The sequence below is a fragment of the Vanellus vanellus genome (genome assembly GCF_965231255.1).
Source record: "Vanellus vanellus genome assembly, chromosome: 5".
NCBI lineage: Eukaryota > Metazoa > Chordata > Aves > Charadriiformes > Charadriidae > Vanellus > Vanellus vanellus.
This window is the reverse complement of record NC_138910.1, coordinates 33489213-33515442: the sequence shown is the minus strand read 5'-3', so window position 1 is coordinate 33515442 and position 26230 is coordinate 33489213. Positions and strand designations below refer to the sequence as shown.

Genomic DNA, 26230 nt, shown 5'->3' with positions numbered 1-26230 from the left:
GCTCTGGGGCTTTTGGTGTGTACACTGAAACTTAACAAAAGTTAAAGGCCTGTTCTAAAAAGTTTTTTTCATCACAATTTCAAACTTGCTGGGTTGTTTGTTTGGGTTTTTTTTTTTTTGAAGTCTTATTAATTCTTATTTTCCTTTATGATAGACTGTTCTGGAATGACTGTAGACAACACACTTGAAATGCATACTTGCAAATAATTTTGGTTTCTAAGATGAGTAGACCTTTTTGAATAAGGTAAAAGTTTCATACATACTTTGTCAGGTCTCAGGCAGCGAATGATAAGCATCCTTTGGAATGCTCCCAACTTTTCTTGCCACTCTGCAGGAAAATCCTCGTGCTGGGGATCCTAAGAACATATGTATTTCAACATTCTTTAAAGCATTTGTGAATTACCTATAGTGAGAGTAAATGATCTTTTAACTTGACATATCAATCCATTAAGTATTTTTTTCTTAATCTACAGAAATGGGGTTGACATGCTTAAATCTTTTTTAAAAAAAATTTAAATATGCTTATCTAAGAAGCTTCTCTTAGCAGAGAAGTTATAGTAATCTTTAGGTTATTATCTTTAAATACTTAAAGTTCTTCTCTAGAAAGTGGAGAAGGAATGAGCTGGAGGAAACCTGAAAATGCACTTTACCTCCCTCTTTCTGTTAGAATGGAATTAATGGTGTCAGTCTTCAGTATCATAGAATCCTCTAGGATTCTTCTAGGGACCTTTAAGATCATAGAGTCCAACTGTAAACCTAACACTGCCATGTCCACCACTAAACCATGTCCCTAAGCACCACATCTACACATCTTTTAAATACCTCCAGGGATTGTGACCCAACCGCTTCCCTGGGGAGCCTGTGCCAATGTTTGACAACCCTTTCTGCGAAGACCTTTTTCCCCATATCCAATCTGAACCTCCCCTGGCACAACTTGAGGCCATTTCCTCTTGTTCTTTCACTTGTTACTTGGGAGAAGAGACCAACCCCCACCTCTCTACACCCTCCTTTCAGGTTGTGATAAGAGAGTGATAAGGTCTCCCCCTCAGCCTCCTTTTCTCCAGGCTAAACAATACCAGTTCCCTGAGTTGCTCCTCATAAGACTTGTGCTCCAGGCCCCTCACCAACTTTGTTGCCCTTCTCTGGACACGCTCCAGCACCTCAATGTCTGTCTTGTAGTGAGGGGCCCAAAACTGAATACAGTATTCAAGGTGCAGCCTCACCAGAGCAGAGTACAGCAGGACAATCACTTCCCTAATCACAATGATATTACAATCATAACCATATAATCAATGACAATTACATGACAGTACTACAAGATAACTATGAGTTAGGTTGCATCTGAATGGAGAAAACGATTGCTGGGAAACAAGAATTGGAAAATTAAGTCAAACAATGCACCAGAGAACTTAATTTGTAAATGGCCTATGAATAACACAGCTCTTATGTTGCTGTTGCAGTTATCAGGTTGGAAACAGCAGTGGTTGTGTGGCATGTTAACTTCTTATTAGAATGAAATACAGTGCCAGCTATGTATGCCTTTCTGGAAACTGATATTACAGCTCTGCTGGTGAGCCTCTTAGGCTTGCCTGTAGAGGGCTGGGCACAGAGGTATGAAGACAGACCTGCACAGACTGTATTCTGAGCAACTTTGATTTAGCAAATCAAATCACAATGGCGCTTATGTTCTATCAAGGATCTGGAGCATGGCTCCCTCCTTCCCCAACTTCTAGGAACTTAGTTTCAGATCAAAATGTTGCATTATTTTTATATTAATAGATGGGGGAAAATAGGTACCTCAGAATGACACCTATAACAGCTGTTTAAGTGTTTAGCTAAAGAGTCACAAGACTTGTAGAAAACTGAGTGAATTAGGAAACACGAAGGAGTGCAGGTTGCACTGAAGACTCCATTGAATGTGCCACCTTGGTGAAAACTCTCCACATCTCCATGAGAAGGGATGCATCAGCAGCTTTGAGATTAAGCTAGTCAGCTCAAGGAGAACTGAGTTTCAGTCCCTAGTCCAAGATATGAAATACAACTTTAGATGAAATAATACATGGAATTCTTGAACTGGGGAGTTGAAGTCAGGTTTCCCCTACTTTTGGAAGCAACCTGATCTACAAGAGTATGAGCAGAAAAGTGCATTTCAAACTCCTTTGAAAAACATTCATCTTCAGTGTATGGTTGTTGATGACAAAGTGGCTCAAGCAACACTGATTCTGCACCCTCTCTTTTTAACCCACCCGCATACATGCCTGAAACTCCCCTTGATTTAAAGTTGTGTATCACTAACAAGACAGGAAAAAGAGCTGGCTGCGTATTACTGGGAATAAACTATACTGGTAACAAAAAAAAAAAAACCAAACACAGAAAAAAGGAACCTTCCGCAAGACCAATTAACTTGCATTTTTGAAAATTCCAGTGCACGCGCATGAAAGTACTAGTATTAAAACTAGATGGATAATGAAAATGTTTTCACCTAACAAGTAAAAGACATGGCAACTCTTCTCTATCAGGGCAGTGATAGATAATGCCCTTCCTTTTGATCTAGCACTCAAGGTTCACTAACTGAATGTTTCTGGATTCAGTGTAACTGTTTATTAGATTCTTTATCAGTTAACTGATGACCTGATTCTATAGATCTCACTTTATCAAATGTCACTTAAATGAAGGCATTTCTATTTATTTCAGTTTGGCTGTGGGAATACACACATAGCGATCACACACATCTTAAATCTTTACTTCTGAAAGTCAGCACCTTTCATTTATATTAGGCATTGCTTTAAAAAGCTATAATCCCAAAGAGCATTATGAAGTAGTCCCCCCTCCCTCAATCTCTTTTTCAAATGCCATCATTTCTCTGTTCATTTTCTAAGCAACTGTTTCCCAAGGAAGAACTAAAGACCTCAACTTCCTGTATCTTTTTGTAAGTGCCCAAGGAAAGCTTTATCTCTGCTATTTGCCTGTTTCTCCATTTCCTGCAATCTGGACAACTGAAGAGGCTGCAGCTGCTTAGTTTCTTAAATGTCTCTCATCGCACATTTATGAGCATTTCCAACCAAAAATCCATTCTTTTCCTCTTTGCACACTTAAGGCACGTTTTTTAAATAGAAAGGATTTCTAAATCCTTGACATTTACAATGAATAAAACACACAATTAATTTTTTTGAAATGTGTGTAAGGAATCCCGAGTCATTTGTCTGAATATTGGTGATAAATTTTCATCATTTAAGTTAACGGTGACAGATGTGGTTCAATGGACTAGCACAAATGGACAGTATTATCTGAATATGGAAGTGGTTATGGTTATGGTTAAGTAGAAAAGAAGGATAATGTTTTTAATCATTTCTTCAGGAGGTATGTGTACGATGAACACTTTGCATACCAAGAAGCAGAAGGGGCGAGTTTGATAAAATAAAAAAAAGCGTTAATAGTAAGATTAGAGAGGAAGCAAGTGCCTAAATGTGGAGTAAAATTCATCTAAGGAGCTTAGATTTTAAGGAAACGGTGATGAAGCTAAAGACAAAATCAGGTATTCATGCATGTATCAGGTCACTGTGAGAACTGGGAATCAAAGGTCTCCTGAATCCCATTCTAGTTTCTCTACATGGCAGTAATTGTTTTTTCACACTTCTCCAGGAAAGCAGCATGCTACATAATAGCATGAAAAGGCATCTTCAAAGCATGGTAAACAAACATAAAGACTGACAAGGGACAGTGGTTGCCTTGAGTTTAGCAAATTTCACTATTACCTTACCCCTCCAGGTTTTGTTGCCTTTTTCCCACCCAAATTTAATTCAAATCATGACTTGCTATTCAGAAGCCATTTTACAAATTGGCAATAATCTACTACTACACATAATTTGCTTAAATATTTACATGCATATATGTAAGAACATACCATGTAAAATGACAGCACTTTCTTTTCCCTGAATAAATATTTTCAATGTGTTAATTAGCTTATGAATGCAAGCAATCAGGAATGTTAACATACCAAGCTGTCATATACCAATTTCCATCCATCCTTTAATCGTGTAAAATCCTTCCGAATGTTTGTGAAGCATGGCAGATCTTCTAGTCGACATATTTCATCCCATGATTTTGGAGGAAGCCAGGTACATGGATTAGAAAAGGGATTGTCCAAACCTATGCCTCCAGTTAACAGAAATTTCCACTCATTCTCATTAATCTACAATGAAAAACACTGCTCTCAGGACTAAATAAATAAAACCTAATGGTTTTAGTAATTTATGTAGAAAATCTACAGAGTCATCTGAATTCTTCCATTAGTTGAAAAAGCTTCTATACAACTAATAAAAGCCTATTTCCAAAGTAGTCAGTGTTTGGTTTTCAGTTAAACATGAATTTAGGGAATCAAAAAACCTATAATATGAGCCAATTTAAAGATTCATCTGCATTCCTAACTTGAACAATGGTAACTGATTAGATTTTTAGACCCATTCTTCAAATCCCAAAATGATAAAGGAAAAAAATTCTGGAAGTATTTCAGGGAACCATGCATTTTGCAACCTTTTCCTATAATGCAAGTATGAAAAAGAAATATCAACATATTATGTGTCTCATTCCTTTCTCAATACGCCTTTATCTCAAAATTTCTTTGATGAATTTGTAAAATGAAGTCCCTGTGAAGGTGAGAACAGTGTCCCATGATTATTACTGTCAGCTCTTAAAAGAATTCACTTCGATGTGTTCCCCAATATAAAAATATAAAAATTTTAAAAGTTTCTAAAATTTTAACTGTTTCCATACTATGCTGAAAGAAACAACCCCAAGCAACCATAAGTACTGTTTTGCAGATGATATGGTTAAAATGTGTGTATTTCATTATGACTTTAAAAAAATCCTATAAAGATTTTGTAAAGAATTACTAGAAATTAATATAATTCAGTTGGTTCCAGTGTTTGATTTTGAGGAATTCTATGCAAAAATAAATGCACTTAGCACCTTAAGTGAAAAAGATGAGTAGTTTCTTAAATCAATGGTTACAATTCATTTTTATATGCTCTTAGAAGTCAGAATACGGTTCAGTAACATTTTGCGAAGTGTTCACTGTAAGAATAACATAGGCTGGGCTTTGTTTTAAGTAATGCTTAGGAAAAACTGTTATCATCTAGCTCAGTTTTGCTATTTATTTCATTCTAGAGAATCTTTTCCAAGAATTCCTTATTAAAATGAAAATAAAACACCACAAAATTGAGGTGTCAGTAATATAATTATATATAAACTTATTTTTCTATTCTTATGCTGTATGTTCCTATTACTGATAGTTTGTACATGCAATTTAATATATATCTTATCAAACAGCAAATTATTTTTAATTACTGACCAATCTTTCATATTTCAGGAGATTCACAGTTAGACAAAAAGAGAAGAGCAGCTTGTCCTTTTCAAAGAGGGAGCGACAGACATTGACATAAAGTGAGTAAGTAAAATGATCCTTAAGAATCTTCAACCTACAGGTGTCAAAAGAATAATAAAATTAATGTCACTCTAAAGACAGTGCACTCTGAAAACCTATTACAAACCATTTAGATCTCCTTTGTTCTAATAAACTCTCTGGTCAATTACCCCCAAGCAATCATTAAAGGCATGTACTGTTTTGAGAGCAAAATAACATAAAACACATTTAAGTGCAATTACATCTTAGTAACACGTGATTTTCAAAGGAAGTGAGAGGTCCTTTTTGGGAAGGGCAGAAAAGAACAGCAATTTTAAAATTCATTATGGATATAAATACCAGGACCAAAATCAAACCAGAACGTCTTTAAAAGTTGTCTTTCCCATTGTTGACTTTGAATAATCCTAATGTGATCATAATAGTGAGGTCTAGCACATGTAAAATAAACTCAGATCATCCAAGATTGCACAGTTCCTCTTGTTCTCATGAAGAAGGTGGAAGAGGGAGGGATATCTTAAGTATAAAACAATAATCAAACTGAATTAAAAAAATGGTTGAGTTAATAACTAATGTATGGCATACTCTACAGTCAAGAACCCCAGTCACAGGACTTCATTCTCTCTCACCAGTTGTGTGAAAAAGTTTCTTGTCTGTTTCATGAAGACATACAAAGTCACATAAAAGGAAATGTAAAACTAAAGCTAGCTGACCATTTTTATCTAACCGATACTTTGTAATTTCACACACAACTTCAGGTAGCAACTACTAGGTAGAAATAGTGGAATATGTTGCACTTCTAATACGTTGTACTATTTTGTTTCTATGAATACATTATTTTCCAGAAAAATATCTGACAAATATAAATAAAAAAAAATATATTTCAAAATTCAATGCCTGAGATCATATATTTTGGAGAAATTACAGTATCGTTTCTGGAGTAGCTATGAATATGTCATCAATTACAAATGGCAATGTTTGTAACTCTTACCTTGTTTGTAAAATTTCTGACTGCTCCGAATTATCTATAGACATGATGAAAAGGTTAATAAACCACATGAGTGAATATTGGTACATTGGCTCAATGTTGGCTAGATCAGCAATAGAAAAAAACAAGATTGATGAATGGATAGCAATAGGACGATAGCCCATACGCGTAGCATCAATCTTCTTTTCTGTCTCTTCAGCTACAGCTTGCTTTTCAGAAATCTCATTAGCCAGAACTTTGGAAGAAGACAATATCTTAATAGCAGTTTCATCCTCCAAAATATTTCCTTCTGAGGCTGAAAGAACTTCTAAAATCTTGTCTTCTATTTCTTTTAGCTGCCTAAAATAATACAAAAGATTTTTCACATATGAAAATTATAGATGTTTTCTGTTAGTTTCTATAAAATAAGACAATGTGTAGATTCTATTCATGGTACAGAACTTACATAACAAAACCTTTTTTTCTTTTTAAATATTCCTTGAAATTTCTGAAAAAATTTAGCCACTTTCAGTCTAAAAATGGATTGGAAAAAGAGGAAGTGACAAACCACTTCGAATACTGCACATTTCATGCTTTGATCCATGGGAAAAGATGCTCTTTGCCATGTACAATCAGTGCAAATCTAGCACACACTGAAAACATTTCTAAAACACAACCATTAATTTCTAATCAAAAATAATGAGGACAGAAAATCACATCACCAACATCACAAAAGGGATGCATAAAAACAGATGAAAAGATCAAGAGTTACATTTTGCAATTACACAGCCTGCAATGCAGCTCCTTAACATATTCTAATCCCAGAAATAGGAAACCATATCGGAAGAAGAAAGGCACAACCAGTTGGAATATGAGTAAGAGTATGCATCCAAATCAGCCTAAAAAACCAAACAAAAGCCTAAGTTTGGCATCTCAAAAATAGCAGTCTTGAATTTCCTGTTAGATCAAACAAAAAATTTATTTCCCATGCTTGTATTTCCTTAACCTGCAATCTGCTTCTACCTTTAGCAAGGGAAGTTATCTTGGTACCTTTTATTCTCAGCTCCTTGAAGGATGAGGGCTTGTTTTTCTTCTTCAAGATCTGGCCTTTCTCTTGCAACTACAATTCCAAGAAGCTGATCCTGCATTCCCTCTGAAGTTATCATGAAGTTCAATAATGTTACCTGTTAGAAGAAATATTTTTTGATAGATAGCCCAGTTATGGCCAGATGCAATTAAAATGCTTCTTCATTTATATGATGACTATCATGTAATATGTTCAACCAACCTTTGAGAGTAAATGAATTGCAGCTGAGGGTTTGAGATTATGTGTTGGAAAGCTAACACCAGGATTAACCCAGAAAGTTGACCACAAAAGGGATGTGATAAGAATGTATAGAATTTCATTCTGTTCCTCAAAATTACACTGAAACTTTGAACATCAGTGCTTCAAGTGATTGGTCCATACAACATGAACAAATTCTATTGCCTCTGCCACATACATTTTCTCTCTTTAATGGCCTCATTCACATGCAATGTGTGGTGTTATTATTACAGGGAAAATCATACCCTAAAATTAGGATAGCATATGCTCTCTTTTTCATGAATGGAAAAAAAAAAATGTCAAAAGAATTCCCACCCCATGAGATATTTATAATGGATCTGGAAAAAACCCACAGGCTCTCGCTGAAGAAGTGGCAAAAATGCACAATATTTTACATGAGAAAGGGAAGGAGTACATTACCAGCAGAAGTCTAGAAAACAGTTCGATGCATGTAGTTCAAAACCAAGAAAATAAGTTACTTCTCAATCATCAAGACTGATTAAAGTATTGGTTTTAATTAATTGACTAGGTAATAGTGACTACAGAGTCTCTCTGGGCTTTTTTGGTGGGTACAGATACCATTGACTTGTGTTTCAAAAAAACATTAGCCTTGAACATAGTCATCAGTTAGAATATGAAATACCTGTGAAGTTAATTTGTCTTGATCTGCTTCTGCCACTAACAGTATCTGAAAGTTGTCCAGATATTTGAAGTTTTTTTCATGAGTTTTGCTTGTAAAGTTAGGAGGGGTAATATTTTAAATTTCTTAAAATACATCACTAATAGTTTTTTGTTATAGTAAGCCTCATCTGAAAAAAAATTTAGGAGCACAGATAGCATATCACACTGTTCTTGCTCACAGGAATTTTGAGCGGAGGTTCAGCTCTACATAACGCTAAGAATCAATAAGATCTTCACAAGCATCATGGACTATTTCTTCTTCACCTTATTTAACAATTTTAGTAGTGGGAAATATAAGAGGGACCTAACGTTTCAAAACTCCAAGAGGCTATAGGCTTCATTTCCCTTCTTCAAAGTAAAAGGCTTGCTACAAGCAGCATTATTAGTTAGCTTTCAATCAGAGCTGCCACGCTCTGAAAGGTTGTCTGGTTCAGATATTGGAATCTCTGAGGTCTAAGTGAAAACTGTTGTCTACATTCTACATTTCTCCTTAGTCCCTGACAGACAGAATGATATTTTTTTATGGATGTGAATAAGTCACCTGCCCCTCAGCAGTGCTGAAAATTATCTGATTTTTAGTGGGTTTTACTAGATTTAATTAATAATGTTAGAAACAGAAAAAAGCTACTCCAAATGGCTAATAACTGCAAATACATATCTATGTAGTGTAAGTACATGTAAATCCATCACCTATGTCTCTTTGCAGGCTTCACTATGGGATTCACATCAGAGTTCAGTACAATCTTTTTCTGTGAAATACGATAACCACATCAATAACCATTTCCCCTAGACTCATTTTATTAGCTAGTTCCTGAATAATTTTTAGGACAAATTCACCCCTGGATGTTGCAATTAGCTTCAGACTAAGATATTTAGATATTACTTTTCTGCCTCCTGCTCCCTGTACGTGAGCCACCTTAGTCAGCTAGCTCAGCAGTGTGTGGTGTAAATCAGAGTATACCAAATCATGTAATGAAGCAACTGCTCCTTGTTACAGCAATTAACAACTCATGTCTGACCGCATGGAACCCAATTAGAGAAGATTCATCTTTAGAAACTTTATATTCTATGGGGGTGGAGGGTGGGTGAAGACTGTATGGACTCTTGATTGGCAACTAGAAGATTTTAATTGTCTGTTAAATAAAAAACTTTTCCTAGGAAATAACCATCGTATTTACTCTAACAGCATCGTAGTTACTCTAACAGTAAATCTTTTCGATATTCTTTTCCTTTCATAGTTCATCTTTTTTTTCTGAACATGCAGCTAATTACCTTCTTTCATAAAAGATCAACGTCTAGGTGATTTGACGTGCATTGAAGCGAATAGAAGTTTTTCCTTTTTAATTTTTGCCCATTTTTCCTGCATCAGTACTCCTTCATTGTTGAAACAACTTAGGGTTCCATTTTACTGAATATCATAACAGTTTAGAAAGTTTTGATTTCAAGGTTTGTGTTTCAATATAGTCTATGTTTAACAAAATTTGCAATACTTTTCCATAAACAGATCTTCAAAAATAATAATAAATAAGAGGAGGAATACATCTCCCAAGCAACTTCAAAAAGATTAAAACACCGATTTTATTCTTTAAAGCAGGAAACTACTTTTTTTTTTGTCCTAACGTAGAAAAATAAGACTAGCCATAGTTATCAAATATATAAACCTGTAAATACATTTTCTGTTATAAACAAGGCACAATGCTCAAACTCCTGTCCCTAACTATACTGCAGATAAAAATAATGAATATGAAAGCCTAACGTAGAGTTTGCATGTGAGGTGAATAGTATATTAAGTCCTTGTAAATATTTTTATAATACAGGGTGACTAAATAGCATCAGGAGACAGACTGGGGAACGTGTTAAAATTAATTAATTAATTAAATTCCTGACAGTATGAAAGCATGACAGTATTGCAAGGTGAAGCATTAAACACCAGCAATGTCAACACTGCTAACATGATACCAGTCTTCCAGCAGTGTAAAAAAAAAAAACAGTGTTGGCAGGGGAGGAGGAATAAACAAGTGCCAGAAATTGTTTTCCGCAAAGGAATCATTTTAAAATTAAAACAGAGTTGCACGTTCATTTTCAAAATTCTTACCTTAACAGATGTTTCAGGAAGATAATGTGGATTTCTCAGCTTAGTTGTAATATAAAAGCGGAATTCGGGAGCGTACTCAATAGTGGAATCTCCAAGGCAAATGCATATACTCCCTGCCTGCTTAAATGTCTGTTTGAGCAAAAGCGGCTCTAGGATAGGATCAAGTTCTTCTCCAATATTTTCCAGTAGCACTTCAAAATAACATAAGAATTAGTAGAACTTTCTTAGCATTTATATTACTGATTGACTGTTCTTTACAATGCATATGTATAATCTGTATTTAGAGTGTGTAAACAATAAAAATATTAATCATGCAATATCTAGATATAATGTTTCTTAGAGTATTTAGCTGACTGAAAAATGAATCAAAGAAACGTACCTTTAATTTCTTTTTATTATTATATGAATTTGCAAAAAAAGCAAATACTGCTATCATTATTACTGCTGCCAATGGCTCAGAACAGCAGTTTAGGGCTACCATTTTTGAAAAGAGAGAAAACAACAAATTAAACTTCACATGCCACAGAAATAATTTTGGGTAACTACGTCTGCTTCAATTTTCACTGTAAGCATATTAGATTGTCAAAATCAAGAAATAAATAATGGAGAGTAAACAATCCATTGCTTTACTTGTAGTCCAGTTAGCCATTGAAAAATAGCTGGAGTTGTAATATTGTATTTCATTAATTTATTTCTATTTGAGGGTAATAAGACTACTTGCAATAAAGATACTACAGAGAATACAAGAATCATTAATGATCATAGCCTAGCAATCTGGTATTTATACTCTTGAAAAGCCAAATAAAAACAACATTGCTTTTTAGAAATAAAATTCTTGTAACACAAAAACAAAGAAATGGCAAATCTCATAAAGCAATTAAAAGATATAAATTAAACTGAGTATTATAATTATATTATGCTAAGAAGTATCTCATAACCTGGGGTGAGGACTTCAATTACTATGGTACTAATTTGATTCAAAACAGGAAAAAAATCGCTGTTTTCCTTAACTTTGAGAACATTTGATAGTCACTGGTTTCATTTTTTAGCTAATTGTGCCCCCTCCAGGTTCTTCTGTAATTTACACTTTCTTTAGTCATTAACCTACCAGGACTGCCAAACTGAATGCAATTTTCCAGTGTTGTAACAAATTGAGGGTCACTGAGTTTGACTACATGCAGACTATTGGCTTTTTCCATGTTCTTTATCCATTTATTTGCTTGACCCTGAGGATCTATCATCAGAGGCCATCTTCTTGCATTACTGAAGGGAAAAACACAAACTTACAATACTGAAATATAATCTCATCAAATATTTACCTCAAAGTATTTCTTAAGGCAATTTATTCCCTGTTGTCATTAAAACAAAAGTGTGTGAGTATGAAATTAGAGTAGGCACATACTCCGGTATAATCCTTGATGAATTTCACAGGAGATAGATGAATCTTAAAGTTCTCTGTTTACAAAAAAAAATAATTTTCCTCTTTCAAATTTAATTGCATTTAATTTTATAACACTTTCAAAATAAAAAGATCACTCTAAGTTTTGAATAGCTTTAATAGAGCCATATGCATAAGTGAGCAATTCCAAGTGAAAACGAACGAAATTTTCCACTAAAGACATTTTAGTTAGTATAAAGGGAAAAATATAAACAGATTTAAGCGTATCTACCTTTCAATCCCTAATCCTAAAGCAGCAATAGACACAAAGAACTTCTGGATTTTATTTTCGCCAGATTTAGTAACTACTTCACAGATTTTTTTACAGTGTCCTCTACTGCATGTAGTTACATTACTAAGACTTCTGTATTATGAATCACAAACTGGACGTGGGAGTGACCATTCACCAGCTGAAGGAGGATGGCTTTCTTCTCCCTTGTAGGATGATTTAGGAAAATGGGTCATCTGGAAGGGACCCTGTCCAGCCTACTCATAAAGGAAGAAAGCTTTCACAGGTAAAGCACATTCAGAGATTCAGAAAATGCATTTGTGATCCACCAGGACAGCATAATATCTAAGCGGACATTTAGAAAGTTAAAGTGTGGGCTTTGTAAAGTTACAAGTATTTTGAATAATTTGCTAAACACAGATAAGGACAAATCTGGTAATGCAGTAGGTCTAGAGAAGCAAACAGAGGATTTGAAATCTGAACATCTGTTAGATGAGACAGTAAGAAGACAATCTCACAGTAACAGTGTTCACCAATGGATCCAAAGCGTGCTTAAAGAATTGCTGATCTCCCAAATTGACAGGTGGTTCAGTTGCTTATGAGCACCCAAAGGGAGACCCACGGGACATATAGCCAGGTGATTTTAAGAGTAAGATAATACAAGATGATAGAGCAATTGATACCTCTAAACTGAACACAGTAAACTTACATGTTAAGCACATTCTAAAACAGACAATATTTATGTAATTAATAATTTTGCTTGTTCTTATTTTAAAACAGGACTTTAAGATTTGAGAAAACTTCAGCCAAAACCTACAGTGTGTATTCCCTAATTACGTCAGTTTCATTCACATACTACTTTCAGCATATCCTATTTTAGACTCACTGTGTAACAGACATGAAATACTTAAGACTGAATAACTAAAGAATGGTTCTCTAATAACAGCCAAACATACATAGCTTTCATCAACAATAAAATTCTTTATTGATGGGAATGCATAAGCAGTCACTGTGTATCTTTGCAAATTATCCTCAAATAGCTCTCGAATTGTGCTTTTTAAAAAATTTATTGTTATAAAAACCTTGAGTTGCATTTTATATGGTTCCTGGGGTGCTAATATAAAATTCAACTAGCCATGAATTTATAACTACAGGCATAATACGTATCATCGATTTGAGGTAATTTCAAAATTAAAAGCTGTCATTATTTAGTTTTAAAATGCTAATCATGTTTCCATTACTTCAAAGAGAATTTTGATCAAAGCTTTATAAAAAGTGAAGTGTTAGGATGTACTATAGAAGTGTTGAATTCATTAACATTTGTCAGCTGTTTAGCCTGAGTGATTGAATTATTAATACAGTAATTACTTTTAAAAGTTACATATACATTCATAATCCCAGCATAGATCCTCTAACTTCAATAAGTAGTTTTGCTTCCTGAAGTATAATCAATGCCAATTTTTAAACTCAAATGAAAGTATGTTGAGGTTCATTGTTTTTGTCTTATCTGTTTCATTTTGCACTTTGTCACCTATCCAGTTGCCAAAGCTGAAGCATTATCCACACAGCTATGCTTCCAAAAATTAGCACTACAATATACAATTTCAGTTATGTATGAAAACATAACATTCACTCTACAGTAAATGACGTATTGATTCACCAGTGCTATACAACATTAGACTCCTCAAACAGCGAGTAGAATATTCATGTAAACAGTAGCAAAAACTATAGATTGATATTAGCAAGCTTCTGCAGTAGCATACTGTAAAAAAGATGCACAAGTGTACATGTTATCATAGACTTCACACCCATTAACGTGACTATGGAAAAGAATTGTATTATTCATTATACAGAAAAGAGAACAAACAAACATGAAGTAAATGGGTGGTGATCACAAACATATAAGCAGTTATAGCAACATTATTCCACAGTCAATTCAGCTTCAGCTGTGCTCAGAACAAAACCTAAAAGCTAAAAGTCAGTAGCAATGCATTAGCAAGCACACTGGACAGAACTGAGAGGTTCTGTGTTTTCTGTCATAACAAACACAAATCCAAATGAAAATCATAACCACTTATGTAAGGTCACAAAGCTTAGCCTATTGTAAGCATCCAACTCTGTATTTTACAAAACAGTCAGTGCCATATATGTATCAGTCATCAGTAGGCACATTAATCTAAAGCTAATCACTAGTGAGCTGCAGATAGTTATAGATGTTCAAACATTAACATGGACACTCCCATGCTATATGTTGTCATACAAATCACTGATGTTTGCACTGATGATGACGTTGATATGTAACAGATTAACTCTGCCCAGACAAACATAATTCTAGTGACTGATGTGAGACCCATATGTGCGCATATTAGAATACCACATAAGAATCTAGAATCATCTTAAAAGTGAAAGGCAATATTAGATTTAGAGTTCACAGGATCCATATTTTCTTTCTATGAGGAATTTTGTGATTTCAGATTTTGTTTCACTTTTCAAATAAGAATGAGAGTATCTTTAAATACATAGAATTTTAAAAAATGTTTTAGATCAAACAATGTATTGCTAGATAAAGTCAAAGTATTTTATTTGGATGTAGCTTAAGATAATCACAAAAGGGAAAATTTAAAAGCAAAACGGGGATTTCAAAATGAAAAATAAATCCTTCTTTCCTTATCAGAACTTTCTTAAACTTCTAATAAAACTATTGTCATACTAACCACATTACAACAGAAAGCTACAATTGCAACTGCCAAGCTTTCAACTATAAATAGTATTCAGTAAATTCCAGCACTCTAAAGATGTAATCAAATGTTTGCTATGAATTTGCATTTTAATAATTCTTTTTAAAAGTTCTTTGAGGACTGGACTGGATGCAAAGAAGACTTTATGGCACCCCATACCCCCACTCATACTGCCTACTAAAGAGGTCCCTACACTAACTCCAAAACCAAAGCTCTCTTAGCTTTTGTCTAGGAATATGCCAGGTTGTCTGCTCCAGAAGGAATGCTCCTAGGAATGACTAGTCTGTATGAAGTATTGACGGTTAGGGGAATGAGACCCTAAAGCAAACAGACTCCAAATTGTCAGTACAGACACACCTTTTCACCTTTCATCCAATATCTAAAACTATCACATGGATGAGGAAGACCCATAGATATGCATCTCCCACCCCCTTTCTGAAATCAGAGGTTATTGCAGGGAAGGCCTATCACCTTTTCTTCTTGAAGCGGTTCAGCAGTACATACAGTAAAAGGCAAGAAACAGAGGAAGAAACTGGTAAGAGCTGGTTGGGGGCATCCTCTGTAAAAAAGGACTAGAAAGTCTCTCCATTCTAACTTTCTGTACCTCCCTTACTGCCTCCAGTAGAAGACACACATGTGCCTTTTTTTGTTGTTTTGTTACTCTGCCTTGGGAAATAAAGATTCAGCTCCTCAAAACAACACTTCCAAAATGTCAGGGCTTTACACACTAAATATGTTACAAGCCTGGATGTTAAAGTCTCATACCCGTTGGCAACATAAACTGGGAAACTATTGACAGGTAATCAAGACATTATCTATAGTATTTCCAGTGCCATCTTAGGGGAAAAGTATGTGACCCTCATAGAAAGATTAGCAAAATAATCTTCAGTAGCTCTGCAGAAACACCTCTCGGTAGCACTTGATGCCGGCATATTTATTTTAAATTAAAGAGTTTTAGCTTTTTAAAGGAGAATTAATTCCATATCTACTGATTATACTTCTACAAGAATAGTATTAAAAATTATATTCTTGAAGCATTTTAGGATGTCTTAAACTGAATCCAGTTTGCAGCATGTTTGTTAAAAAAAAAAAAAAAAAGGGGAGGGGGAGAGGTATCATTATAGCAATCAATAGGAGTTAAAAAGGAGGGAAGTGAATTCACAGATATAAGAATTTTACATTATGAAGTTAAAAAGTATTATTAGTATTTCTTATAAATTTAAACATAACAGACATTTTATAACTCTGTTAAACTGAATATACAGTAGAAAACTGTCTATAAAAATAGTAACTGAAAAGCATGTTGAAATAAGCTATTTAATGAAAATTATCCATTATAATTTTTTTTTTTTTTACTTACGAGATAATGATGCCATTATCAATAGAAAACATGTCAGAAGGTAGTCCAGCAATATTCCAAGCTCTTATTTCCACTGGTTCTCCCAGGGTATTTGTTAAGGAAAAATCATCAGAACAAGGAATGTCTTTTGTTTTACACAACACCACCCACTCTTTAGTTTGCATCTAGATAAGAAGAAAAATGGACAAATTGAAGGAAAAGTGGAAATAAGGATTATATCCAAATTCTACGTTCAAATGAGGTACATTGAATTTTTTTTCTCTCTCTCCTAATTTTTAGCAATTTTTGATACCCTGGATGTGATTTTTTTTAAAAAAAAAAAAGGTCATTAATTTCTTCAGCTGAATTCAGTGGCAGTTTTTGGTGTTCTAAAACCTTCAAAGTCAGGCGAATTTTGACATCCAAAAATTGTTATATCTAAAATCAGCTGCCATGTCAAAATCTTTTTGTATTTAGAATTTCTGTTTTTTTTCCCTAAGAGTTACAGGCACAAATCTGCTATATTATTGAGCTGCTGTATCTTTGGTCTCTTTCTATACAGAATTACTCCACTTTCAGAACTTGCTTAACTGCTGCTGCTGAAATAGAAGTTAATCCTGTTTTCTTTGAAGTTAAGGAGAATTTAGCCATTGAATGGAATAGGAGTAACCAGAGACATAAGGTATAAAGTTACTGGCAATTGCTTTAGAGAAGAAAAGCAACCAAAGGTCTCCATGCTTTACACAGCAATAAGTACTGTACAGTAGAATGAAGGAAGAATTTTCCCCAAGAGTCTTATAAGCAAAACTCAAAATCCTACAATACAGTTTCAGTTCTACTTATGAATTCTATTAAAACACAATTTACAAATATAAACTTTATATTACATGAAAAAATAATAAAATTTAGATTATTACAATACACAGGGACAAAAATCATTCTACACATTACTTGTCTGTAGCTGGATGTAAAGGCTCCTAGGTAAGCTACAATTCCTGATGAAATAAGTATATCTCCAGTCAAATTGATGTACTGCCTTCCCAGCTCCAAAGCAGTCTCATGCCAGCGAGTTTTCTCACCCCCAAGGCCACCAATCAATTGTTCTGCTCGCTGTAGTTTTTTGCTACATAAGTCAACCTCAGAATAAAAAAAAATTGTTGATTACATGATCACTTTAAAAACATTTTACAAATATTAAAAGCATTCAAAAATTATTTTCCTGTGCAGATATTTTCTTAAGTAATTTCATCAAATAGAAAGAAACAACCTTCTCATTATAACGGAAATGTTTAAAGAACAAAAACAATCTCAGTACCAGCACAGTAAAGTCTACTCAAGTACATTTTCATCCAAATAAAGGAAGACGACCAGTATAAAACATGCAATTCAAAATAGCTCTGTATTTGATATTCAAAATACTAATAATCAAGGAAATTATCTACCTGTCATACGAGAAACAAAAACACCTTAAAGGGATCACTGTCTCATAAAAGTACGTATGTGCTTTTCTGCAAAAACACATCCTTATGAGTACATAAAACCCAACAACAGAAATGCCGATTAACTAAGTCATCTTTCCAAGCATGTTTCTAATTTAACAAAAATTATGATTTAACAGGAATTTAATCCAGCTCTGTTAGAATTCTTTACTATCTAGTAGAGACACATTTCAGCCATGGGATAGGAGGAAAATTATGCCAACTCTTGCTGCTGTTACAATCAATCCTCTCTCTCTTCTGGTAACCATAGCAGCCAATTTACACCACAGTACCAAACTGCTTGTGTAGTTTATCCCTCCCTTCTACTTCCAAATTGAATCAGGATGCAGAAGAAACACACAAACAGCTGAGTTTAACTACAGACAGGAATTAAGACTCCATTTAAAATTCCGATACTATTTTTGTAAAAAAAGCTCAAGATGATGTACTGCAAATCTTAAAAAAAAAAAAAAAAATCCATCTTCTAAATATTGCTTATTTCTGCATACATAACAGCTATTTAGCAGTCAGGAACAGAGTTTACCAAAAACATTCTCAAAATTGCATTGGCACAGAAGACATAAATAAACTTTCAAAACTTTAAATGTACTGACTTGCAAGTTAACGGATGAATCAAACTCTTAGTACAATCATTGAAAATTTATCTCCTCACAAAAAAGGAGATATGAGTGATATGTAAGAGAGCGATATCAGTTGGTAAATTCATAACATCTACATTTTCTATTACTTTAAAGTATTTATTCCCCATGCTTTGCCCATTTATAACTTCAAGACCATTACACCAAAATAAAAAGATGGTCATCTAGAAGTATGATTTGTTCAATATATCGGCAGTTAAAGGAAAAAAAAAAAAAAAAAAACCACCACAACTTTTCTTGATATCAGTAGAACAGTACTTCATCTTTTGCATCATATACCTGATTTTCCAAGTCAGCCTTCTCCTGTTTCTTGGATTCCAGTGTCTGCTGGAGTACAGCCAATTTATCTTGAACCTCCTTCAGGTCTGCTTGTTTCTTTCTTAGACCATCCATAGCAATCTTTAATTCTCCTTCAGCTTGATTCAACTTCAGCTTTTTGGGTGCAACATTTTTTGTCACTCTAAATAAAGTCAAAGAATAAATTAAACATCTGAAAGGTACACCCTCATTCCAGGGTTACTATTAAAAAAATGGACACAGCAAAGATCAAGGGAAAACTCAGCAACTCAGTAGCTCATGCAATATTCCGTTTCATAATTTGATGATATTTGAAGACAACTGGTTTTTACTTCATGACTTGTTTCTGTGCCGATACTGACTGATTTACACAGTTTTCTGCAAATTTTTCTGTAATAACAGGTAACAATTAAAAGCAAAAAGAGTTATGCTTTCAAATTGTGTCTCTCGTTTGATCACAATTTAGAATCCATTATGGATTAGTGCCATTAGAAATACAGAGACTATAATATATATTAAGGAACAGTCACAGACACTGTACACACATACAGCCAACTGTATACACAAAATAAAAAAAATTAACAGCTTTTCACATCCAATGATCTATTTTCCAGTTTTGAGGGTTTCAATCTTTTATGCAGATATTTTTGTGAGGAGACTATTGGAAGTAACACATAACTGAAAACATATTGTTTATCTTTCCAAAAAAAACAAGCAAGAAAATATGCTAGAACGCCCCTATGCTCAACTCAAACAGAAGTTCATAAGTATTAGCCTCATAATTAATGAATCCCCTCTTCTACTGGTGCAAGTTGCATGCAGATCTCCTTTAAAGTCTATGTTTTTAGATCATTTTCTCTCTAACAATTGGTATTTATAATGTTAAGAGTTGTTCTTAAATTGAGGACTCTATCAAGTATACATTTACTAATCTTTTAGTCCAGTAACAAAATATCCTCTCATATGAAGGCATGCACTACTTACCATCACTCAACTTTCAAATTGCAACTTGACCTAAGTTGTCCAGTGCTGATTTACTGTTAAATGTGAGTTCTGGATGTTTCAAATTAGGAAATATCATAAAAGAATACAAACACTTTTTCAGTGCATCAAATACAATGCGTAACAAAAAATATCCTTTGGGCTTCGTATGACTGTCGGAAACTTCCAAAGACAGTTCAATAATGTCTCTATTTTGTGCAATGCTCTAAAAGGAAGTTAACTTTATTTGCTAACTGAACATATTGTTGCTCCCATGTCTTTTTAGAAAAATTCAGAACTGAAAACCAGGCTCTACACCTTAACATCAGGTATCTTACACGAATGAATCTTTATGACTGCTTGTTTGCAGATGTTCCCACCAGAAAGAAGTAATTTCAAATCTCTCTTGGTGTTAAAATAAGCTGATCTCTTTAATCAAATACATTTTTTTTTATTTTTATTTTTATACATACTTACGTATCATAAAACTCCATGGCTATGACCCATTTGCACAGACCCTCTGCTGCTGTTGAAGCATTTCGAATCTTGTCTGGTACAAACTCAGGATTTGTAAGATACTGTTTTCTTATGATAGCCATGTAAGCTGGGGGAATGTTATCCTTGTCGTATTCATGAAGAGACTGAAGAAATCTTATGTCACCCAGAAGTCTCTTAGCAGGACCCCAGAAATCCTCAATTTTTTTTCCAGAACCTGTTGGATCTGGAATCCTATCTGCTTTGATGCCTTTGAGGATGCATATAGCTTCCATTACAAGCTTGACACCAGCAGGAGGACTCTTCATGGACTTAACCACTGTAATATCCTTAAAATAATAATTTAAAAAGCACCTTTAGAGCTCTGAACATATGTGGATTAATGCTTCTATTACAATAGAAATAATAAACCTTTTCATGTCAAGATAATATTTTTCCATATACATTCGCTATTCTCACACTTGATAATTTTAAATACACTATGATCTCAAGTTCCAAACACAAGCCTGCATAGTCCATACATATATATCTCAATTTTCTTTTTGCAAAATTTAAATTTCATTTTTCTCCATTCTTTCTATTTCTTTCTTTAGGGTGTTATGCCTGTTAAACTAACATGGACATAGAAACAAAAATATCTGACATCTAGTCAAGAATCAGTTTAAAAGAGACAACAAATTCTTATCTGTAATTCATTTTTAGTTGTACTTTTTCTCCTCCTAATTCAGTAGTGGGCATTGCACCTCATTTATGGAGTTCAGATGTTCCAGTGTTATGCTCTACGCTTCAGAGTTCAGGCTCTAACACAATACTTCCAAGCTTACAGGATCACATCAGCAGTGGATTAGTAGTTTTACAGTAACATAAGGTAAAAGCAGCCTTCAACCAAGAACTAAAGATCTATCCTCTCCAAGTACAGAAAATAAATCAGTTAGTATTCTGGTCAATTATTAAACTCCCAGAGTGAGCTGAATGAAGGAAGAGGCAGCTAAAGGGAAGAAAACTATTGGGTAAGAAGTACTGACACTGTAAGAAACAGCAGGAAATTAATAAGAAAAGTTTTAACTGCAAATATAGAATAATAATATATAAGAATGAAACACTTCTATACATATATGTACAACTAATTAAGCAAGAAGTTTGTAAACTAAAGATTTATGGAAAATAATCTCTTTTACCCTTCCCAAAGAATAACTCTGCATGGAAATTCAAATATTCTAAGAGCTTTTCTAAGAGAATACATACTCCAACAAATTAAAAGATTCCCAGATTTTCATGTTTATTTTGCCAATTAGTGTTAGATTTTGAGAGCTTGCACATGGTTTATTTGAGGTCTAAAACCTTGGCAATTTGGATAGAGAGAGGTATCTTTTGAGTTCTGGGAACATTCATTTGTGACACACAAAAACAGAGAAATGTTAAGACTGGATGAAAAAACGGACAATTATTTCCTTGAAACTGTGAACTACAGATCCTTTTTTTTTTTTTTTAAATAAAACAAAACAACCCAACCAACCAAAACCTGCAACCACACAACTGTTCAGGGAAGGGAAACAAGAGCAGGTAAATAAAGCCAGGGAATTTCAATGAGGTAGTCAGAAAACTGGCTGATGGGATTTCCAGGGAACAAAATTAAAGACAAATACAAATTAACTTAATACAACCAAGGGTTGTAAGCAGAGTAGGAGACTATTTTAAAGGGTAAACTCAAACTCGGCTGCAATATGAAATGTAACAAGAAAAAATTATGTAACTACATTAATAGTAAGAAAAGCAAGAAAAGTGCTGGCTAGGTACTTAGTGAAAAGGGTGAGATACAAGTAAATAACTTGCAGAGTCAAAATGTTAACGCTCTTTGCATCTGATGGCTCTAAAAGGTTAACTGTGAGTAGGTGACTAGCACAGTTGATAACACTATCAAAACACAGCAAAGATTTGACCAAGGTCGCACAGGTCTGGACCTACATAGTATTTTCATTACTGAAATGAATGATGGAAAAGACAGAGAGTTTATTAAATTTCCAACTGATAGAAAGTTGACAGTAAATGCAAATACATTGGCGAAGATAACAGGAAAAAAATTATCTTGATAAACTGCAGAAATGGAAAAGTACAGTAGAACCACTACAAAAAAGAAAAAAAAAGAAAGAAAGGGAAAGCAATGATTATGTTAATAGTGATTTGCAGGAAATGACAGCTGTTAGCATGAAAGACAAACTACATATGTCAATAATCGTCCTCTACACAGCATTCAGCAAAACTACAGCTGAAATACTGTATTCAACTTTGGGCGATGCATATGAAGTGAATGTATGGAGAAGGTTCAGAAAGAATAACCAGAAAAGCTGATTTGATTTATGAGAGAAGACTGAAAGAATTACTTAGCTTACGGAAAAGAAAACTGGAATTGGTATGATCAATGAGTGCAGTCTTTAACTGCAGATAAGATAAAGAACAATTTCCACAGGGAGCAGGACAGAAAATAAGGTTAAATTTTAATGAGTAAGATTAATGGTAAACACCAGGAAAATCTTCATAATGATAAATGTATAAAGTGGAACAGATTACAGGTGGAAGATGATGACTTCCAGATGTCCCTTCCTAGTTTTAAATTTCTGTGTCTTCACGCGTATTGCTACAAAACGTAGATGTTAACAGCAAAATAACACTTAAAATTGTTATACTTTTTCTAATCCTTACTGAACAATTAGCCACACGAAGTACACAGTTCCTTTTGACTGCAAATGCTCATTTCAGCAGTACTGAATTATGTATATGTCTGTTTCTCCAAATACATGAATTTATGGGCACAGTTTACAACATTTGTCCTGCTCTGCTTTCCACCAGTGATGGCCAGGGTGAAGGGTGAATCAAAGACAAGAGTCCTGTACAGGTACTCTAAGCTCTCCTACACACAGATTTTTTTGTGTGTTCATCATGCTATTTAACTATATTTTGAGGAAAAAAACCTCTGTGTTTTTTTTTTTCCTTAGAAGTTCCTACTCCATCTTTTTTTCCCTCTTGTATTATAATACTCCCCGCTTGGATACACTAAGAATTGAGAGCAGCTGAAGTATTACTTCATTAGCCTTCAAAGCCTCATTCTTGTCTTGTTATTCACAAGCATAATGCAATTGCCTTGAAGTGACTAAGTAGCCATCTACTATTTTAAAAACACACCAATGATCTGACAATGCCAGAATCTAAAATTTTTGATACCAAGCAATAGCTGTAGAAAACAAACCACCTTCTATCTAAGAAGGTTTTGCTGAAAGTTTTTGAAAACCTTGTTTCAGCAACAATAGCTGGAGCACTTAGTCTATCCTCACTCTTACAATCCGTGTGACTTCTTTCCATCCTACCATGAGCAAAACATTATCTGGGCAAAGAAAACCTGAATATACATAAAACCAAAGGTGGCTGCCTCCTCCACTGTCATACTTTTACAAAGACTGGTCCCTTAACATGCAGAGACATAGAATTTCAACCTCCATTTCTAGACTTTGAAAGACCAGATATAAAAATATTAGATGACAGGCTGGCAGGTTCTGAATAAGAAAGTAGAAACCATACGTTTTCTAACTTCTCAACTGTTGAGTCAAAATCTTTTTATAACTACGAATTTCAAAATGTCTAGAACAGTATTTGATCTTGTACTACATAAAAATTCAGCCTTACAGAAAACAGAGTAATATTTTGCTTTTTAAAACTGAAAGATTTCAGGAAGTTTCTAAATTATAAAACTGTGTACGTTTAATGTAAAATCTAAAGAGACAGATATTCCATGCTTTTGTATATCTGAACGCCTTTCCAGTGCGTAAATATGCATTGTTAGTCATACCTGTGCAGTGAGAGTGTCAAGGGCAGCCAAAGCACTTTCTAAACAAGGCATGGCTTGTGCTAAGTCAGCATCACATTCATCTTTGATGGCTTTTGCAGCCATAGCTTGCTCATTTGCCACTGCTTCATCAGCTTTCACGACTTTTTCTGTTTTGGCTACTTCCAAAGATTCTTTTTCAATAACGACCATCATCTCATCAACCTGCTTGCTGGCTTCCTGTAACTGAGGTTGCAGAGCCTCCAGCTCAGTCTGCATCAAGGCTACTTGAGACGCAGCAGAGTTCAGTTTCTCCAAGCCAACTTCATATCTTCTTTTCATTTTCATCACCTTACTGAAAACAAATAGTACTTTATTATAAAGATATTTTATCAGTACTTGATCACTTAATTCATTGGGATCCATTACCCAAATTTCTCACTACTCTGAATAATCAAATTTGCTCAACAAATAGTAAACATAACAGGGATTACTTGAGTCACAGTCTTTATTCTATCATGTGTACTCAGAGATTGGGATATAGATAGATAAGTGATTGTTAAGCTTCTGCCTCTTTATTGGCAGGAGCTACAAAATCAACATGGCACTGTAGTAACAGACAAGAAAAGGAGAAGGAAGAGATGGGGATACGCTCATGAAAATTATTAGTTGTGGTGAGGTTGAAATAGGATTAATATAATTGGGAAAATAATTTTAGCAGCAGAATGTGAATGGCTCTGGGGACAGCCAACAGTGTCAGAATCAAGAAATTCCAAAGGCATTGGATCGCTACATTCAAAATTGTATTCCTTTATTCCTGGAATTTCTTGCTGCATGCAGTGTCTCACACAGTCTGTTGATGAAATTAAGCATTTGTCTTAATTGTTATGGTAGTGCCTTATCAATGAGAAGGAAAGAAAAAGGAACTTTCCCTCACCAGCCATGAGAATAGAACAGATGTGCACACACATACAGAGGTCCTTTCTGCACAGGCACAGCACAGCTGAACCCTGCTAGCAAGCACCTAGCAACTTGGAAGCTGGTTTCCCAGGTGTCATCTTCCCTACAACCTCCAGAGAACCACAGAAGAAGCAGGCTGCATTAATTACTCTGGTAGCATAATACACATATCAACATATAGCAACATCACCAGGGATGTCAGAAGTGGTCTGATGCAAGTATATTTTGAGAGCATCAAGTCAGACCTTTTATCCAATAAAGAAGCCTGTGTCCTAAGAGTACATTTTATCCATCTACCATTCTGTCAATTTAAATTAAATAAAAGCAATTCACCTCCTTTGTTCAGGTTAGCTATAAGAAATAGAAAACAATATTTTTGGTGAACTTGTGTTCCTCTAGAAAAGGTCACATTATAAATCCTTACGTGCGTTTCTTTTCAAGTAGACTTTTAAAAGTGGAGATCAATTCCAAGTATGAAGTAGGTGTAACATAGTTGTGCCTTTGAAGTTCTGCATGGTACAAGTCAGATAAAACAATAGTAGACGTATGAAAGCTTTTACACATATCAATACACCCACTTCGAGTTTCTTCTGACATTTCAACATCTTCCAAGAAGCGAGAGGCAACAGCTTCTAATGCATCTTCAGGCCACGTCTTAAACAAATGAATAAATAATTTTCTCTTATTCAATACTTCACACTCATAAATCTCAAATCATTTTTCATAAAAAAAGTATTTTTACCCAATTTCATAGATAAAAGGACTGAGGCATGGAGAAATAACTTCATGATAAAAAGATCATTAAACAGGACAATAACAGAACTGGAAAGAACTGAACTACTTAGGGATGCAGTTCAGGCCCACTGTCTTATTTCATCCAGTAGAAATACTGTTAGTATAAAGGAAAATCTTGCATTTTCAGTATGTCCATATGTGTGTGTAACTGTCTCTGCTCTTCCTCTTCAAAATAACCTTTAAAGATACAGTACCACATTTTAAAACTTGATGAAACTAAAGTTCCTCAGATTCTTTATATGATTGAATTCTACATCTTAAATATTCTAAGGTCTTTTGCACATAACAGTCAGATAGAATACAGTTTTATTGCAGAGTAGTGGGGAAAAATCTGGTGTTCTGCATCAAAAGATGTCTGTATTTTTGACAGATATTTCAGTTTCAAACTTTTTTGGCACCCTAGATTCTGGTAGTCTTGGTAATTAGAAGAAAATACTACATATTGAACTATGTACTAAGTACTATGGGCATTCAGTTATACTCTTATACCACAAACAGACAGCTATTTTCTTGACGAT

The 26230-nt window shown here is 34.4% G+C and overlaps 1 protein-coding gene across 1 annotated transcript in view; it reads right to left on the bottom strand.

The window, feature by feature from the left end:
- DNAH7 (dynein axonemal heavy chain 7) overlaps nucleotides 1–26230 on the bottom strand; it is a gene marked incomplete at its 5' end in the record, with an annotated part of 117347 nt that overhangs the window by 16407 nt on the left and 74710 nt on the right. The window contains 13 exons of the mRNA XM_082483985.1: nucleotides 264–356; nucleotides 3998–4192; nucleotides 5351–5477; nucleotides 6411–6746; nucleotides 7437–7570; nucleotides 10487–10677; nucleotides 11595–11749; nucleotides 16252–16415; nucleotides 17182–17367; nucleotides 18647–18827; nucleotides 20123–20469; nucleotides 23982–24312; nucleotides 25342–25571. Of these exons, the coding sequence (XP_082340111.1) occupies nucleotides 264–356; nucleotides 3998–4192; nucleotides 5351–5477; nucleotides 6411–6746; nucleotides 7437–7570; nucleotides 10487–10677; nucleotides 11595–11749; nucleotides 16252–16415; nucleotides 17182–17367; nucleotides 18647–18827; nucleotides 20123–20469; nucleotides 23982–24312; nucleotides 25342–25571 (2670 nt within the window). The remainder of the gene's footprint in view (nucleotides 1–263; nucleotides 357–3997; nucleotides 4193–5350; nucleotides 5478–6410; nucleotides 6747–7436; nucleotides 7571–10486; nucleotides 10678–11594; nucleotides 11750–16251; nucleotides 16416–17181; nucleotides 17368–18646; nucleotides 18828–20122; nucleotides 20470–23981; nucleotides 24313–25341; nucleotides 25572–26230) is intronic.